The sequence below is a fragment of the Carcharodon carcharias genome, chromosome 19 (assembly GCF_017639515.1).
Source record: "Carcharodon carcharias isolate sCarCar2 chromosome 19, sCarCar2.pri, whole genome shotgun sequence".
Taxonomy (NCBI): Eukaryota; Metazoa; Chordata; class Chondrichthyes; order Lamniformes; family Lamnidae; genus Carcharodon; species Carcharodon carcharias.
In genome coordinates, this window is record NC_054485.1 from 40,717,091 (window position 1) to 40,736,165 (window position 19,075).

At 40.9% G+C, this 19,075-nt stretch overlaps 1 protein-coding gene across 1 annotated transcript in view; it reads right to left on the minus strand.

The window, feature by feature from the left end:
* Positions 1-19,075, minus strand: part of csmd2 (CUB and Sushi multiple domains 2) — a 736,338-nt gene that overhangs the window by 135,845 nt on the left and 581,418 nt on the right. Inside the window, exons 42-46 of the mRNA XM_041212915.1 lie at positions 17,914-18,102; positions 16,188-16,334; positions 8,538-8,726; positions 5,838-6,023; positions 2,840-3,034 (exon numbers count right to left, since the gene is read on the minus strand). Coding sequence (XP_041068849.1) covers positions 2,840-3,034; positions 5,838-6,023; positions 8,538-8,726; positions 16,188-16,334; positions 17,914-18,102 — 906 coding nt within the window. The remainder of the gene's footprint in view (positions 1-2,839; positions 3,035-5,837; positions 6,024-8,537; positions 8,727-16,187; positions 16,335-17,913; positions 18,103-19,075) is intronic.

Sequence of the window (19,075 nt, forward strand, 5' to 3'; positions counted from 1 at the left end):
ATATTGCAGAACTTTGAGGTACAAAGGAATCTGGGTGCCCTGGTACATGAATCAGGAAAAGTTAGTATGCAGATAGGAAGACAAATGCAATGTTGTTGTTTATCGCAAAGAGAATGGGGTAAAAGAGTGAGGATGTTTTGCTTAAATTGTACAGGGTGCTGGTGAGACCACATCTGGAGCACTGTGCACAGTTTTGGTCTCCTTAATTAAGAAAGGGTATAAATGTGTTGGAAGCAGTTCAGAAAATGTTCACTCATCTGATATCTGGGATGGGTGGTTATCTTATGAGGAAAGGCTGGGCCTGTATCCATTGGAGTCCAGAAGATTGAAAGGTGATCTTAATGAAACATATAAGATCCTGAGAGGTCTTGACAGGGTGGATGCTGAAAGAATGTATCCCCATGTGGGAGAGTCAAGAACTAGGGAACACAGTTTAAAAGTAAGGGGTCTCCCATTTAAGACAAAGTTGAGAAGCATTTTTTTTCTCTCAGAAGGTCGTGAGTCTTTGGAACTCTCTTCCCTGGAGTACAGGGAGGTAAATTCTTGACTACCAAGGGAGTCAAAGGTTATTGGGGTAGGTAGAATGTGGAGTTGAGGCCAGATTCAGATCAGCCATGATCTTATTGAATGGTGGAGTTGGCTTGAGGGGCCAAATGGCCTACTGCTCTTAATTCGTATGTTCGTATGTATGTACTCTCTTCACAGACGCTGCCAAACCTATGGTGTATTTCGAGTATTATTTGTTTTTATTAAGGGGATATTAAGACAGGTGACCAAAAGATTGGTTCACAAGGTAGGCTTTAAAGTGTGTCTTAGAGAAAGGTAGAGAAGCAGAGGGGTACATGGAGGGAATTCCAGAGTTTAGAGCCTAGACAGCTGAAAGCATCGCTGCTACAAATAGGGCAATCTAGACTACAGATGCACAAGAGGCCAACACTAGAGGAGCACAGAGATCTCGTAGGGTTGTATGGCATGAGGAGGTTAGAGATAGGGAGAGTTGAGGCCATGGAGGAATTTGAAAACAAAGATGAGAATTTTTAAACTGAGACATTATCAGTTGAGCTGCTCTGCCAGATTACTGTCCAAATAGTGAAGACAGAAATCACCGCAGTGATATGAAGTGAATACATGCTTTAAAAAAACACTTAGTCATAACCTAGTGGCATTTTTCAAAAACAAGGCTAAACGACAACCAGCTATCCATGACAGCTCTGACATATAGAGGGTGAACTGCTCTCAATAATAATAAACTGTTTAACAGGTGTGTGTCTAATTTCACCTTATGCAGATTAACACATCCATTAACCTGATCATTATAAGTGAATTAACAGACATGTAAGAACAGCAAAGAAATTCCATAGGAATGTACAAGCATGCTTTGTCACAAATTGACTGGAAGCATCTTCACCCCCATAGTTTCAGCCTGCCAATAATCTTTTATTCTGAAATGGAATAGAAGAGTATATAGTAAATACATACTTGAGTGAATTTTACAGGTATAAAGAATTAAGATTTATTTTAACAGCACCCCTCTCTTCTCTATGTCTTTATCTCGGCGAATTTATTTTCATTGATTCTATTTTTTGAATGTACTGATGATATGATGATGGAAATAGGTGACAGGGGCTCCTGAATCTGACCCTGCAGAAGAACGAAGTCAACATCAATATACAGGTCTGGCCAATAAGCCAAGGTGCTCCAGTTGCACATTGCTCCTTTTGCATAATTTGTTTGCTTTTAAAAGCAAACAAATTGTATCTGTCTGTTGTTGAAGTAAAAGGTAGCATTTGACAGCTTTGTTGCCTTGGCTTACCAGAATTTTCAATCAGGATTGAATGAAAAGCTACATTTCTCAGGATCCCATTTAACCTTTCCCTCCTTCCTTGCTGATGTACACCCAGAGCACAATTCCCCATAGCACCACCAACTCCCAATCTTCACCAGATTCCAGGGATTGTCTCCAATCTCTCAATCTGGTTGGCTGCCAGGCGGGAAAGGGAATTTAGGAAAAAAGAGGCCAATGAAGTCCAACACTAAATTTGACAGGATCTCTGCCTTCCTTGTATTTCCTGGTTTCTTGCCTTGCAGCCACATATCCTGTCTCCCTCCCTGCTTCCCCATAAATATCAGGACAGAGTAGATCGGGAAAATCTGTTCTCACTTATAAAACAATCAAGAATGAGAGGGCACAGATTTAAAGTGATTTGCAAAAGAAGCAACTACTATGTCTTTTTCACACAGCAAGTGGTTCAGGTTTGGAATGCACTGCTTGGAAACGTGGTGAAGGCAGGTTCAACCAAGGCATTCAAGAGGGAATTAGATGATTATTTAAATAGAAACAATGTGTAGGGTTACGGGGAAAAGGCAGGAGAATGGCAGTGAGTCATAATGCTCATTAAGAGAGCTGGTGCAGACATGATGGGCCAAATGGTCTCATTCTGCACGTAACAATTCTGTGATCCATTGTCCATGTTCCCATTCAGCGCGCACGCACACACACACACACACACACACACACACACAACACAGACACACACACACACGAAAGCTGACTGACTGGAGTCCTTCTTTTCTGAATTACCTAACACAACACTAAGCGGTATATTGATGTACTTGGCTCACCAAAGGACTCAAAATAATAATTTATGATATAGTTTAAATCATTTAGTAGGTCAATCATAAATATCAACCAATAGCTTCAAGCCTTTTCTGTCTGTAAACAGACCAATAAGCAACTGAAAGTAAACTGTTCTCCTTATAGCAAAGTGATTTGATAAGAAGCACGTGTCTAATATTTTTCATCACTAACCTGTGTTGTACTTCTGGATCACATACTTACTTTCACAGCTGGGCCTCTGGTCTCCTACATTCCAAGTCCCATTAGCCTGACAGCTGATGACCCTAAGTCCTTGCAGGTAATACCCTGGGTCACAAATGATAATCACTTGAGCTCCATATTGATTTGGGTTTCCGAATAACAGCTTCCAGTCCCCCTGCTCTACACGGATACTATTAACTTCAGGACATGTCACAGCTATAAGAACACAGGTTGAACAACAATCAATAGTATTTTATCACTTCATTGCCCACAGAGTTATGCAATTTTCTGATCAGTTATGAATTTGATCAATCAAGAATTAAAACAAAATTTCTCTAAGATTTCAAGATTTGTCAATATCCCAAATTGATTTACAAAAAATGAGGAAGATATAGCAATCCTTTGATTTTACTTGTGTTTCTTTTAATTAAACCTTTGCCACCCACGCATGAATCCACCCCACAAATGCTTGAATGAAAGCTTCCCCTCTCTATCAGCTTGTGACAATCATGCAGTCTCAATCCAGCAGCTAATGACGACAAGGCAACAGCAGATCTCTTGCCATAGCTAAGCATTAGTTATCTTTTGGAGGAATGGCAAGCATGTGGTGTGTAAAATAGTAAGAATGCTCTATTCTTTTAGGGTCAACACATCTGGCATCAGCAGAGCAGAACAGAGTTTTTTGATATATGCTGCACCCCACCTGGAAGTGCTTGATGTTAGCATGAGTGGAGCAAGCAGTTCTATTCTGAGCACTGACATCCCTCGACAAGATAGTTCTCAATGGTGTTTCCCCTACTTAACAGCACTGACTATACTTAATTACTTTTGAAGCATTTTGGGACGTCATGAGGCTATGAAAGGTGCTTATGCAAGTATAAGGATATTCTTTTTATCTGTCATGATTTTGCATGTAAAATATCTGACACATTCTTTACAATGAGACATTCTGAAACCAGCCCACTTGATAAATGGTATTTTGCTGACAGATTCTGAGTTGATAAAAGATGTTGATAATTCCGAAAAACACATTAATTCAGAATCGTGGCAGCTGCTACAAAAATATTTTCCACTTGTTTAATGATTACTTTGCAGGTTTTGTCAATGTTCTGAGTAGAAACAACTCTATATTTGTCAATTCAAAATGAGTTGATTCACAATATCTTCATCCATGTAGCCTAATAGGACACTCTAATACATGAAGACAGATGAACAGCCTAAGTGAGTTTGGCTGGATTCTGCATTTCACACCTTAATTGGTATAGATATTTGTTAAACATAGTGGCAAGAAAGGCTAAGACAAATAGGAGATAACTCCCAGTATAAGAACAAACAAAAATGTTTTTTAAAAATGTGTTTCACTAATAATTAAACAAGACCAAGGAAAAGGGGAGATTTGATAGATATATCCAAAATAATGAGGGGTTTTGATAGAGGAGATAGGGAGAAACTGCTTCCAATTGCAAGGGGTTGGGGGGGTGGGGGGGGTTGGCGGTCAGTAACCAGAAGATACAGATAGAAGATAATTGGCAAAAAATCCAGCAATGAAAGCATTTTTTTTTTACATAGCAAGTTCCTATGAAGGAATGCACTGCCTGAAAAGGTGGTGGAAACAGATTCAGCAGTAACTTTCAAACCAAGTATATACTTAGAAAGAGCAATGGACAAAGAGCAGAACAGTGGAAATAATTGGATAGCTTTTTTAAAGAGCTGGCAGAGATAAAGTGGGCAGATTGTCATCCTTCTGTGCTGCATGATTTTAAGGCTTTTTTTCCCAGTGATCAAGTCAAATGGTAACGGGAGGTTACAAATTTAAGACAACCACAAAACAAAAATTATGGTGAGATTAGGGGAAAATTCTACACACAGATCAGTTAGAAAGTGAAATTTTCAGCCGAAAACAGTTAGAAAGTGAAATTTTCAGCCGAAAACCTTTGTTGAAGCAGAGCCCATAGATTCTTTTCACAGGGGATAAGACGGTTGGTTGAAAAGGGGGAATTATGTAGGTTATGGGAAATGAGCAGGAAAGCATAGAAACAGAGGAGTAGGCGATTCTGCCCCTTAAGCCTGTTCCGTCATTCAATTAGATCGTGGCTAAGCTGTATCATAACTGCCTTGGTTCTGTAACCCTTAATACACTTGCCTAATAAAATCTATCAATCTCAGTTTTGAAGTGTTCAATTGTTCTATCCTCAGCAGCTTTTTAGGGGAAATAGTTGCAAATTTCTCCCACAAGATTTCTGGGCCCCACAAGAGGAAACAATTTCTCTCCCTCTCTCTTCCCAATTAATTATTTTAATAATCTTAAAGACGCCAATTAAATAAATCACCCTTTTGTCTTCGATACTCAAGTGAATGTGTGCACAGTCTTTGGAACCTGTCCTCATATTTGAATCCTTTTAACCCCAGTATCATTCTGGTGAATTTGCATTGCGGCTCTCCAAAGCCAGCATATCCTTCCTGAGGTACAATGTCCAGAGCTGAATGCTTTATACGAAATGTGGTCTAATCAAAAATGCATGTAACAGTAAAATAACATCCACCCCTTTGTATTCCAGCCCTCTTGAAATGAAGACCACAATGGTATTTGCCATTTTAGTTATTTTTTATATCTGACCACAGGCTTTTAGTGATTCTGTATTTAGGTCCCCAAAACCGTTGCTTCTCTGCTGTCCCTAGTTTCACACCATTTAGGAAATAGTCAGATACCTTCCTTAGGCCCGCTAGGTGGGTCATGTGGAGAAATTCACAGGACCAATGGCTGAATGATCATGTTAGGGAAGCATCACCTGGCCAATATGACAGGTGTGATCAGAGAGAGAGAGAAAGATGGAGAGAGAGAGGGAGAGAGAGAGAGACGGTGGACAAACTAACAGACAGATAGATGGAAACTCATGTTGAAGCCATAACCAGTTGGATGACTGGACCCCTAGAGTGCAGATCAACTGTGTTTCTCCTTCACTCATGTAGTGATTTCATGTCAGAGGCTGCGAAACAGAATTCCCAACGGTACACTTACCCACACACTGTGGAGGGTTATCATTGTTGCTCCATTTTCCATTTTCCTGGCAGACAGCTGTTGATAGTTCACCAGATTGTAATCTATATCCTTCGTTACACTGATAGATGGCTCTTGTTCCAAGAGTGTACTCTCTCCCAAAGACTGTCCCATTTGCTGGGGCTTTTGGAACGCCACAAGAAATAGCTGAAAAGGAACATCTGTTAGCTTTGTTTGAGGTTTAATGTGCATCAATATTAATAGTTTCATCAATATAAACACTGCTGCTGTAACACAAAAGGGAGATACCAAAGGTCACAGCATTATGTGGCACAGCACTTTACTGGTCCATTGCATTCCACTGGTCCAATATATTGTCACGTCCAGTGGTAAAATAGAGGTAGTCCATTTACCATTTTCTAAAAGTTACGATCTCAAGTTCATTTATATTAATAGAAGGAGATACAGGATTAAGGCTAGGTACTTTGAGAAAGAAAAACAGCCTTATGTGATGAACCATCAACTCAAAAATGGCAGTTGAAAACGTTTGTGACTGTAAACAACAATTAACATGAACGGGGCTAAAATGCTGATAGCATTAAGGAAGAAAATACAATATAAAGAGATCAAAAAAAGGAAAAGAAACAAGAAACTCCAATGCACTTCAACTCATATTTGGATTGGACCACAAATCCTCGTGTGTGAAATGTGAAAGAATGAGTAATATGAAAACTAAACATACAAAGTTGAGAAGCTATTTGTAAAAAAGACATGCTGTAAAGATATTTTTAAAATCATGCATACATTTATAAACTATTGGCCTGGAGTTTCTACATCATTTCCACTCAAGTAACTGTTTAATCTGTATGAAATCAAAACAAATAAAGTGAAAGGTTGTGGGATTTTAAGCATAAGTGAGTTAAGTCCCAAACTTTATGCTCAAGTAACCTACTGGGAAGAATTTTTCCTATGGCGGGCAGACTATGCGGGGGCAGGTGCAGAGCCAATAGCCACCCGCGATCGGCTGCGCACCGCCATTTTATGCAGGTGGGCCAATTAAGCTCAGCGCCACCTGGGGGAGGAGGGAGAGTTGGGGCATGCGTGCAAAAGATGCAGAAATCTCCCTGAGGCACGGAGCTGCCCCGGGGAGATTAAATGGTTGAGAAAAATATTTAATAAATAAAGTGAAAATTTATTTAAATATGTCCCCTTATGTGACAGTGTCACATGAGCTGGGACATGTTTGTGGAGTTAGTAAATTTTATTTATTTATTTTATAAAAGCTTCAGGAAACCTCATCCCGCCTGTGGATGAGGTTTCCTGAAAAGCATGAAGGCCACTTGGGCTCTTTGCCTGCTCACCAACCTTAAGGTTGGACGGGCAGTGTTCTTAACAAGTTTAATTACTTTTTTAATGGCCTTAATAGGTCGTTGACAGTTCAGCGGGTGCGCAGCCGCCTCTGGCATGTGCCCGTCGAACGAAATATCGAAATGACGCGCAATGACGTCAGGACGCACGCCCAACATCATCACGCATCATTTTACACATCAGCACGTTGGGCCCGCTCCCGAACGCCAATAGAAGATTCAGCCCATTGTATTTTATAAAAGCAAAATACTGCTAAAAATCTGAAATAAAAACAGAAAATGCTGAAAGAACTCAGCAAGTCTGGCAGCAGAGCTGCAGAGAGAGAAATAGAGTTAATGTTTTGAGTCCGTATGACTCTTCTTCAGAGCTGAAAAGAGGTAGAAATGTGATTGATTTTATGCTGTTGAAGAGGGGGTGGAGCAGGTGGGACGAACTAGAAAGTCAGGAATAGGTGGGAGCTCAGGAGAGATTTGACAAGGATGTCATGGACACGAAACAAAGAGAGTGTTAATGGTATCGTTAAAGACTAAAGAAGGTGCTAATAGTGGCATAAAGATTAGATAGCAGAGTGTGTTAATAGCAGAAAGGCAAACCTCCACCGCTTGCATTCATTTTGGGGGGGGTTCACCACAATGTGTCCAGGATATCAGGTGCACAAACACCTGTGGTCACATGATTCCAGTGTTAATCACCTGACCAACAGTCAATTGTTGCAACTGACCAACTTTGCCCTTTTTTTTGAACGAATTGCAGCAGGAACAAACCCAAGATCATTAAATCAGCCAACTGTTCAGAGTGATATAAATCAGTTCTGTGTAAAGTTTTGAAAGGTTTGCAGAACAGAAACATAAGTGCTATTAACCTTGTAGTTCCCAACCTCCCTTTCAAGGGGAAATTTTTTTCCTTACCCTCCGTGCTATTGAACCCGAGAATTCAAGGGTCACAATTATATTCAAGTATGCTGCTTAATCATGCAGATTAATGGGAGATTTTACATTTGGACTTATCTTAATGAGTTTGCCTGGAAACATGAATGTGACTTCACCTCAGTAAGACCGGCCAATGCATTCTAGGCCTATTGGCTGCTTAGGTCCCTAACTCAAGGCCACTGTATTTTGTGACACATGATTTTTCATTGAATATAGACAACAAACCTGTCAAAAGTCATTTGAAGGACTCTCTAATATATTCTTTTCTGGCTGTAGATTGAAATCCCCATGAGAGCTAGGATCAGATCAAGATAGATTTTCCTGTTTTTATTCCAATTTCCTTTTCTCTATCGATTTCCATAAGTGAAGATTGAGATACCTGTACATGACAGAAGTAGGGCTCTTACAGGGATCATTTTCTTACCTTGACAAAGAGGGGGAATGGTATTCCAGTCATACCAGCCTTGGGGAGACCGAGAACATGTCGCAACCCCCTGTCCAATCAGCCGATAGCCTGGATCACAGCTGAATCGCACTGTGCTGCCGGGTAGCCCTCCAGTTTGAGTGTGAATTGTGCCATGCCTTGGAGGGCTTGGTGGACTACAGTAGGGGGCTGGTAACAAAGAAAGGACACATTTTACAAATAAACTGAATGACTCAGAACATAAACCCTGAAAGGGGCATTTTTTGCATACTGATTAGCCTCTTGCAACAGCAGGGGAGAGAAAATAAGTTTGCTAAAGAATTAATCAAATTCCACCATGTGACTCATTTTTATTTTTCTCACTAAAACGAGGATTCAAAAATAACCTCTGGCACCCAGATACCATCAGCAAAGTGATCATGTTATTGCACCAAATACTTCACCATGGCAACATCATGCCATATTACTCACCATGGTAACAATGCCCCTTTTCAGATGAAGTTGCAATATCTGACATCTTGCTCATCAATTTTCAGCCGCATTCAGAAATCAATAAACCAGCTACCGTTTTTGTATCTGAGGGCTTTTTTTTTGGCAATAATCAGCATCACTGAACTACAATAATGCAATTAAATCAAACTGAGAATTCTGAGATAATTACATTCAATCAATACAGTCTAAAGGTAAATCAGGCAGAAGCTTTTTGTGTCCCAGAGAAAGGAATCAAGTTTAAATGGAAATAGATTCTTATCCAATTAAAAATTCAATTACTATGGTGACAGTACATACATTCACAAAAAAATGTACCATGGCTTGTTTAAAAATGAAGATCATCATCACTACTCATTTTAAAACTATTGAATGGGTTCACATTTTTTGTTCCTGGTGGCTGTTGATTTTTGTTTAGCCCAGCATTTATGTAGCACCTTATCATTTTTTAAATGTCTAAACAGCACTCCAATTACAATGAAACACTTTAACTGGGGTAGCTGTTGTTATTCAAATAAATGTGGCAGTCATTTTGCACACGACCAAGATCCCACAAGCAGTGATCTGACGCATGACCTGTTAATCGATTCTTTTAATACAGTTAGTTGAGGAAGACATTTTTGGACAAGTTTGATTAGATGGATCAAGGACATTGAAAGAACATATGCACCCATGCTTACTACTGAAGCTGATCTGATCTGCACATTTTCAAATCCTGAGAGTATCACATTTAAGTATCTTGAGAAGGTGGTGAAAGATGTTAAGTTGGTTCTTAACACCTTAGATGGTGTGTCCATCTGAGATCTTTCCTTTGAACATAATAAAGATGATTTTTCGAAATTCCCATCAGTTTCACGGTTCATTGCTGGCTTCCAAATCAGCATTAAAGGGTCACTATTGCATTGCTTTTTAACTTGACTCCTTCCTCTCACTCTCCTCCTGATACAGATCAGTTCCAATGCTTTGACTTCAGTGCCCTGGACCTTAGCATGAGTGCTGGGTAAACATCTTATATATTGGACCTTGACTGCAAGGCACCTGCCCCGATCCAGCAATCCCGGCACACTGGCTGACTGAAAAACAAAGGACTTCCATAAGTCTCCAACATAAGAACTTCAGGTAGGCTCGGCTGCTGCTGTTACTGCTCTCAATGATACCATTACACCATGCCTTGCATTACTTTTCACCATTGTCTCTGCTCCATTGTTGCTATCATAATCTTAACGTGCTTCAGCTTTACTCTTGGAAATTTCTCTCTGACCTCCTCTGTCTTGTCATTTTACACCCCATTTTAAAGGCCTTCCTTAAAACATAACTTCTCAATTATGCTGACAGTCATTTCACCTAACCCTCCTATAGGGCTCACAATCTGTTCCTCTTTCACAGAACACCTTGCGATATTTTCTAAATGAAAGGTAAAACATAAATGCAAGTTGTTATTTTGATTGACTGAATACATCTATATTCTCTTCAATTCAGGGTTTCTGAAATGGGTTTAGTGGAGTCCGATACATACAAGCCTTTGATGTTGATCATGTTCTGTTTAGTTTCTGTAGCCTCAAGCATCAGTGAACATCAAACATTGTTCCAGCACAGGACTAAGTACCACATTGTGTTTAAGGGGCATGTTAATAGTAGCTGTGACATTGTAATGTGGAATTGCTATCGACCAGAAGTAGACTCTCTTTGAGCCTCATCCTACGCTGCTGCATACACTAACATACTAGATTAATAGCTTCGCCCTTGTGCTTATGTCAGCTTTAGATATCAGCACAGAATAATTACACTGATATCTGAAACAGGGATAAGACTGCAGTAATTTCATGTGGGCGGCAGGAAGAGAAAAGATGGATTAATTTATTCGCATCTGCTTCATCTCAGAATAAGACTTAGAATAGTGAATGAATATTAGTACTCAGGTGTTCAATTATGGGCAGTTGTGACCTTATAAATGCTTAGACCAGCAGGGAAGGTTAAGTTGTTCAGTTATAACCTGAGTTCAGTCAGTCTACAAGCAAACCACTGACGTAACCATTTTTGCTAATACCATAAGTGAAAGTAGAAATTTCTCAATAAACATATTAAGTGTATTTTTAGTTTGATTTCCTTACCCATTTCATAATCATTTTCTGTCTTCCTTCTTATAAATCACAGGTTTTTCAAACTGGGGTCCCTTGGACTATCTGGGATCCACAAACTATCTACAAAGATGTCAGATTTCTCTCTGTCGTCTCATATTTGCATTTCTCTCTATTTCTGGATTTAGTAGCAGGTTATTTATGTAACTGTCTATTTATAAGAATTGCTTTCCCTTGGGTGTTAACACTGCATTCTGGATGTTAGGACAGGAAGTCTTTGAGAGCACATTAATATCTGCAGTGGGTTCCCCACACGGCAAGATTGAACAACCACTGCTTTAAATGTCTTCCAACCCACTGGGTAAGAAGGAAGACATCTAATACCTCCCATCTGGACTGTGCCAAGCCATTCAATAACTAGGTCCTAGGTTGTGGGCAGATGATGGAAGTTAACGTGTCTATTTATTACTCAAAATCTGCATAGCAACCCAGGTTGTTAGCAGAATTTGGAAATATCTTACACTGTCAATTCACTTGTACTGCCCGTCTGATGCCAATACCATATGAGGCTGGTTCGCAATCTATTGTCCAGTTTTTCTCTATTTACCTTGTTGTCTATGACATAGCATCACCATTTTGCAGTTTCTCCATGTGCTTCCTGATTGCTAAGGCAAAATATCTTTTGACAAGAAAGTACTGATGAAAACCTGCCATTGTCTTTCTGTTCACACTGCTGGAAACCTCAGTGCAGCCTAGAGTCCCACATTCTAAACCTCGAAGCTGAAACTTCCAAGCCTGACTCCAAATCTAAAGATTATTATAATAAGGAAAATGGAGCACGAGTAGGCTGAAGAATAGCGCCATGATGGCAAGAAATTTATGATATGGCAAAGCATGTTGGCATTCCTACCATTGCCATGGAGTGGTAGCATCTGCCTTCTGGTCTAGGCTTCAAAGTAATGAAGCGGCCATAAAAAACACTTTGGGCAGGATTTTCGGGTCATCAAGTGGGCACAGCAGGTGGGTCCGGGAGCGGCCGGGAAACAGCCCCCGCTAGCAATTGGCCTCCCACCGTGATTTCATGCTGGCTGGCCAATTAATGTCAGTTGAAAGGCGTGCTGAAAAGATCAGCGCTGCTGGGGTCGGGGGGAGGGATGCAAGGAGGGTGAGTGCTGAAGTCAGCGCAGGTCCGGGGGAGAGCGCAATGAAAGCTCCCTGAAGGCAGAGAGCTGCCTCAAGAGGCTCAAGTATTTTAAACCAATGAATAAAGTTTTTAAAATTCCAGGAAAAAATGTCTACACAGTGGACTCACTCACCTTAACATACAGGTTTGAAAAGTCCTGCCCAAAAATTTTTTATATTTTATTTAATTACAGAAACCTCATCCTGCCCATGGATGAGGTTTCCTCAAAAATCCAAAGGCTGCCTGGCCGATTCTCCCGCCTGCCAATAATGTTGGACGGGCAGCGAAAAATACAGGTTAATTAATTGATCAACGGCCTTAGTAGGCCTCTTAATTGTTGGCGGGCACGCTGCCGACTCTCGCGCGCACCCGCCGACCGAAATTTCGCTTTTAGAATTGGAGCTGTTTAATTTCATTTAATTACAAGGCAGGCAATTTGTTTCAGAGTGAGGTGCTATTTCACACTCGGGCATGTCGGGTGCACGCCTAGTGGAAAGTCCTGTTCTTTTATACACCTTCTTGTAACTTGGTGTAAGGTACAGGAAGAACTGAGACAGCACATTTTAGAAGGAAAATTAATGGTAGCGTGTGGGGTAGGTTGTACTCATCACTGACTGGTAAAATATGGGTTTATACCCACAATGCCAGACATTGTAGGCTCCTGTGTCAGCCAGACCACAAGAAAAGACACCAATGTGGTCCATGGGGCCATTTCTACTTGCCGCCGTTTTCAAATGGCATTATCAGATTGTCCTCTGAGCCAGGAATTATTACATAACATGGACAGACCTTTGACAAGATGCCTTTATAAAATGAGGAAAAACAAACTAACCTCGTTGAAAGCATAGAGATAAAAACAAAAAAACTGCGGATGCTGGAAATCCAAAACAAAAACAGAATTACCTGGAAAAACTCAGCAGGTCTGGCAGCATCGGCGGAGAAGAAGAGTTGACGTTTCGAGTCCTCATGACCCTTCGACAGAACTTGTTCTGTCGGAGGGTCATGAGGACTCGAAACGTCAACTCTTTTCTTCTCTGCCGATGCTGCCAGACCTGCTGAGTTTTTCCAGGTAATTCTGTTTTTGTCTCATTGAAAGTATGGTTGTCTCTTTCAGTTTTTGCCTATGGTGATTGCAATAGTCACATTTTTGTTTGATTACTGGTCAGATTTGCAGACCTTTTTCGCTTTTAGAATTGGAGCTGTTTTATTTCATTTAATTACAAGGCAGGCAATTTGTTTCAGAGTGAGGCATTGAATAGAAAATATCCATTTCACCTCTTTTGTTCAGAATTCAATCGCCACAACTAAAACTGCAGCAGATGAAGACATTTTAATTAAGGAGCAGCAGCCAAGTCACAAACTGATTCAAATCAGGCTGGTTCACACTCATTTGGATTTTGTCTGGATCCTCTCAGCTGAGATTAATTTAAATTTTAAATATCTGCCTGTTCCAGATCCACGGTAAAACCTGGAACAGCCTCTTCTGGAATTTACATTTTTTGGTGGGGGCGCAAGGCTAATGTGCTAATCAAGGTAGAAGAACTCAATATTGAGAGATAAAATATTTTTTTCCATTTTTGGCACTTTGTTTCAACATAAAAACGCTTCTAATGTATGTAAGATAGGTTAGGTATGAACAATAGCTCCCTCTTCTCTCTCCTGACAAAATACCTCAACCACAAGACAACACAAATGCTCCATTACAAAAACAAAAATATCTGGAAAAACTCAGCATGTCTGACAGCATCTGCCGACAGGGACACAGTTAAGGTTTCGAGTCCAGATGACTCTTCATCTGATGAAGAGATATTCGGACTCGAAACGTTAACTGTGTCCCTCTCTGCAGATGCTGTCAGACCTGCTGAGTTTTTCCAGGTAGTTTTTGTTTTTGTTCTAGATTTCCAGCATCCGCAGTGTTTTGCTTTTATATAAATGCTCCATTATTGTCTTTTCCTTCCTCATGACAGCCAAGGCTGTGGTCTGATAGTGAGTGTTAATTTCTCATCAGATAATGTCGATTGACAGTGGAAACCGGTTAAAAATGGTTTTCTTTTATGCATTAGGGATGTGGACATCGCTGGCTAGGCTAGCATTTATTGTCCATCTCTAATTGCCCTTGTTTAGAGAGCATTTCGGAGTCAACCACATTGCTGTGCATCTGAAGTCACATGCAGGCCACACCAGGTAAGTACAGCAGATTTCCTTTCCTAATGGAAGATGAACCACATGGGTTTTTTATGACAATTGACAATCTTTTCATGGTCATCATTAGACCTCAATTCAAATTCCACCATCCGCTGTGGTGGGATTCTAACTCAGGTCTCCTGAGCGTTACCCTCGGTCTCTGGATTACCAGTCCAATGATAATACCACTGCACCATCACCCTCCCCCAGTGCTCTAAAAGTATTTCATTTGAGAGTGAGAGATTTTCATCCCAGTAGCTTGAAATTGATTAGTCCACTGTCTACCTGCAGTGCCATTGCAGCCTGGCCAACCCCACCTGAGGAGCACCTCGCAGGGCACATGCAAGTTGTGGCCCTCGAGCCACAAAGCACTCAGTCCAAGCAGCCAGGGCTCACCCCCTTGGCCAGCTCTGGTGTCATTGTTATTTGGCACTCAGAGTCCAACACCGCTGAGCTCCACGGGGTGATGGCCAGCCCTTAATACTCAACACACCGATCCATGCCAACACGGTACTCACCCTTCCTGAGTGCAGCAGGTTGTTTAACCTCTTGCGGCACTGGACCCAGGTACACTGCACAGCATCATGGCTGCTGACCAGCACTGCCACCTCCTCCCAAGCTCTTTTTGTTAGATGCTGTGGCCTCTTCCTTCCATCTCTGGGTCAAGGGTGTCCTTCCTGGCAGCCACCTCCTCCAGGTGGCTGCCCATCTGATCTGCCCTCCCGCCTGGCGTCTGCAGCCGTATTTGAATCCATAATTTATAATCTCCTGTTGACAACACCAAAAGTGTCTTCATCGCTGGCAGCCTTCCAGGGCTTGTCTATGCCAGTTTTAAACTGGTCGCCAGGTCACCATTGGCCTTGGCGGCCGACAGACCCCTCCCCAGCTCGCCCCAAGCTGACCACTGGGAAGCCTCTGTTCACACTCTGTGGGCCTTAGTTAGCCCGCTAGCATGAGATCGCAGTCAGGGGCTGATCGCGGGCAGCAGCATCTTTCCCGGCTGCTCCCAGGCCTGCTGATCGTGCCTGCCCGCCGTACTCAAAATTCTGCCTGTTATGTTGTAACCCATTGCATCTGAGTCAGCTGGTTGTAGATTCAAGCCTTAGTCCAGGACTTTACAGCATTGATTTGGTCAGCATTTCAGTACAGGACTAGAAGGGTGCTGCATTAGTAGGGGTGCCACCTTTCAGATGAAATGGTAATTCTTTGTGCTGTTTAGGTAGATACTGAAGATTCCATGGCATTAATGGAAGAAGAGCAGGGAGTACTCCCAACCATTCTTTATCATAAATCCAACATCACCAAAAACAGATTAAATAGCCATTCATCAAATTTTTCATTTGAGGCATCTTGTTGTGTAGAAAATTGGGTCTTGCATGAACACTCTGACTGCAGTTTAAAAGTAGTTAAAGGAAAGCATTTTAGGACGTTATGGCACTAAATTTCCAAGGATCTCCTGTCACTGCGTTACCACATCTTCACCAGAAGTATGGTGGAAACCACCATTATGACAATAAATGATGGTGAAGAAGTGACAATGCAGCAGCAGAATGTCAGAGAAAATTCAGGACTCTTGAGAACAGATGGTGGTCTTCAATTACAAAATACTCCTTTCATTGGATCCCTCCATTCCAACTCATGGCTCATGCAAAATCCAAGGGAGACATTCGAGTGCATGGTATAACTACCGGGGGACTTTCCCAGGTATTTACTAACCTGAATAGTGGATCTTAAAGCCTTTCCTACTGGTGGCATGGTCGGATGACCAGCGGAGGTACACCTTATTGCCTGAGCTCACAACTGTTATTGGAGACGTGTAGTTGCCACTAAGAGAGATCAGCAGTGGGTTTTGGCTTGAGGGGCCTGTGGATAACAACATCATCAAACATTTGGGTTAAGTGTGCACTTGGCTTTTAATATAATGAAGCAACCTACTCCATTTGTGTTTAAAACAGTGGATTAATGTTGTGCCATATCATGGCAACAGAGGATACAACAAAGCACAAAGGGCTGTAAATGTGAGGGCTGAGGCAGAAGGTCTCAAAGTGGTTACATGGTAAAAGCTAGTTTTGAAAGATAACACGTTTTTTTTTTCTTGTTAAAAATTTATTATATCGGAGCTAACTGCAACTTTCAATGATTTAAACAAGTTTGAACACCAAATCTTTGGTGCTAATGTATTCTGCTCTCAAAATAAAAACAGCAAGAGACAACTGTAGCCTTAATCAAAAGGCAGTTGCTGAGTGCACACACTCCCAAACCCTTAGTGGTTATTGAAATATGTCATAAACTTTCATCATCAACCACTTTTGTATCTGCAGCAAACCAATGCAATAACCGATTAGTGGGCTGGGATGGTCGGGGCTGACCGCACAGAAAGAATTGCTGACTGATGTCTGGAAAATGTAACTGTCAAGCTCACAGAGTGAATTAGAAAGGTTCACACATGAGCTGCTAATGCACTTCCATTGCATCCATTTCAGTTATTTAATTCTTACCACTGCTCTCTGTTCGTAAAGCGCCCTAGCAATCCGTGATGATAACAACTTGGATTTTTTTTAAAAATCTTGCTCATCACTAAAAATAGCATTGGTGATATCCTTATCTTTGTGATTGAAGGTGAGTGAACTACATTGAAATCCATTTCGATTAGGACAGTCAACAATCAGATAGTCAACTTGATCTAAATCCAAAATGAAATCCCACACGTGATCAGTACTACACTGGGTCAGCAGATAACTGATCGCATAGAATCCACTGCTCAAATTATCACTTCAATTGTGCCAGTGGTACTCACAATTGTAACCAAAAAATAATTTTTATTGCATTCTCTTTTGTTTGGGTGGACAGTGGGAGGATGCCCTAGGTCAGGAATATACTGAATCAGCTCAACTGAAGCAACACCAACAGAAGGAGATGCACTAAAGAGATTATTAGATACCTTTCTAGTACTCATACAGTCTTTGTCAAATACAATATAGCATTGAAAACTGATCAAATTCTCCTAGCAGGCTGTGAGTAAAGGCACTGCACAGAGTGGTAGGGGAGCCATAATGATCAGAAAATCCCAGGATTAATATCTGGCCCATGCTGTGTTTACTGATATCAAGCAGAGTGATGTGGAAGGATTGCAATTAGCCTCTCCCTGGGCAGGCGCCGGGAATGGAGGGAAAATAATGACTAGGATCCCTCACACTTCTGAGTGCATATGGAAATTAGATAAGGTCAGGATAATACTTTTCTGGGATGTCTCCTATAAGTTGAACAGTCTGGTGACATTTAACACCTGGGTTCACAGAATTTGCATGATATATTGGGGAGTTGACAAAAGCCATACAACTACATTTCAGATTACAGTCAGCGCTTAATAAGGCCCCTGTTATAAAAAGTTATATTGTGTCTAAAGTCAACATTAATATTTAATAACTCTAATTTTATGTACCGTCAAATATTTCCAGTTCATCAAATTGTCGTTCACTCTGGAAGAACTCGATTAGAAGTGTGATGTTGAAGCCTGGATCCACCTTAATAATCCATGAACAGGTCTGAAAATGTGGATAATTTCCTGGGAAGCCTTGACTCAAGATGACTCCTGAGGAATCCGTGTGGATCTCATTCATTGGGCAGTGTGCTGAAAGTCAGATGACCAAAATATCAATTACAGACATAATTTCATCACATTGTCATTGAGCCTCAAATGTGAAAAAGAAAATTGTTGAGGAACATCCTCAATGGTCTTTTTCACACGAGTGCAGTGAAGCAAACATTCCTTGGAGCTTGGCGTCCTTGCTTTGAGGAGCAGAAGATCACTAAACCACTGCAAAATTTGTACGCAAAGTTAACACAGGGTGCCAGCTATTTCTCTGAAAGATGAGCAAGCCTGTCAATGGCTTGATGGGTAGATAGATTCATTCTGTTACTGTTAAACTCTTAAATGTCTGTTTGCCAACTGTGCAGAGACAGCATATCTGGACTATTGCAGGGCAGTCCTCAGGATTACATGGAAAATGTCTCAGATTTTGCTATTTCTGTTTTTTTTTACTGCAAGTGATGTGAGACTCTTCTACATTTGGATATGAAGCTTTGTTAAAACTTTGTATTTTCTACTGTAACAATGAATGCCTATATAAAATGTGTGAGAAAAATTAAATATTAGTGCTGCAAAATTGTGAACAGTGATGTTACTATCGAATGACTCTATAACACCTCATATCATCCATGCGCTAAGGATTTTTACAGGCTTATTTATTCATTATGTATGGGCAGAGATGTCCATAAATGGAGAAAATCACTGCAGTAAAAATGTGCTCATTGTTTAAGCCCTCCAATCTGTGTTCACTTCAGACATGTGCTGCAGGAAAATTGGACTCGACAAGAAATGTTCTCCAGCAATCACCATACTGATCTGAAAAGATATTGAACCTAATCACTCAATGAAAGCAATCCCCAAGACTCCAAAATATGACCTCTTATTTGCTTTGAGAGAGCGTTATAATTTTAAAGATGTCATGAAGTCATTTCACACTACATTACACTAAGCCATGGTAAATGCAATCCCACCTGCAGGACAGTCTATGATACTTTTAAAAGATAGTGGGTTAATT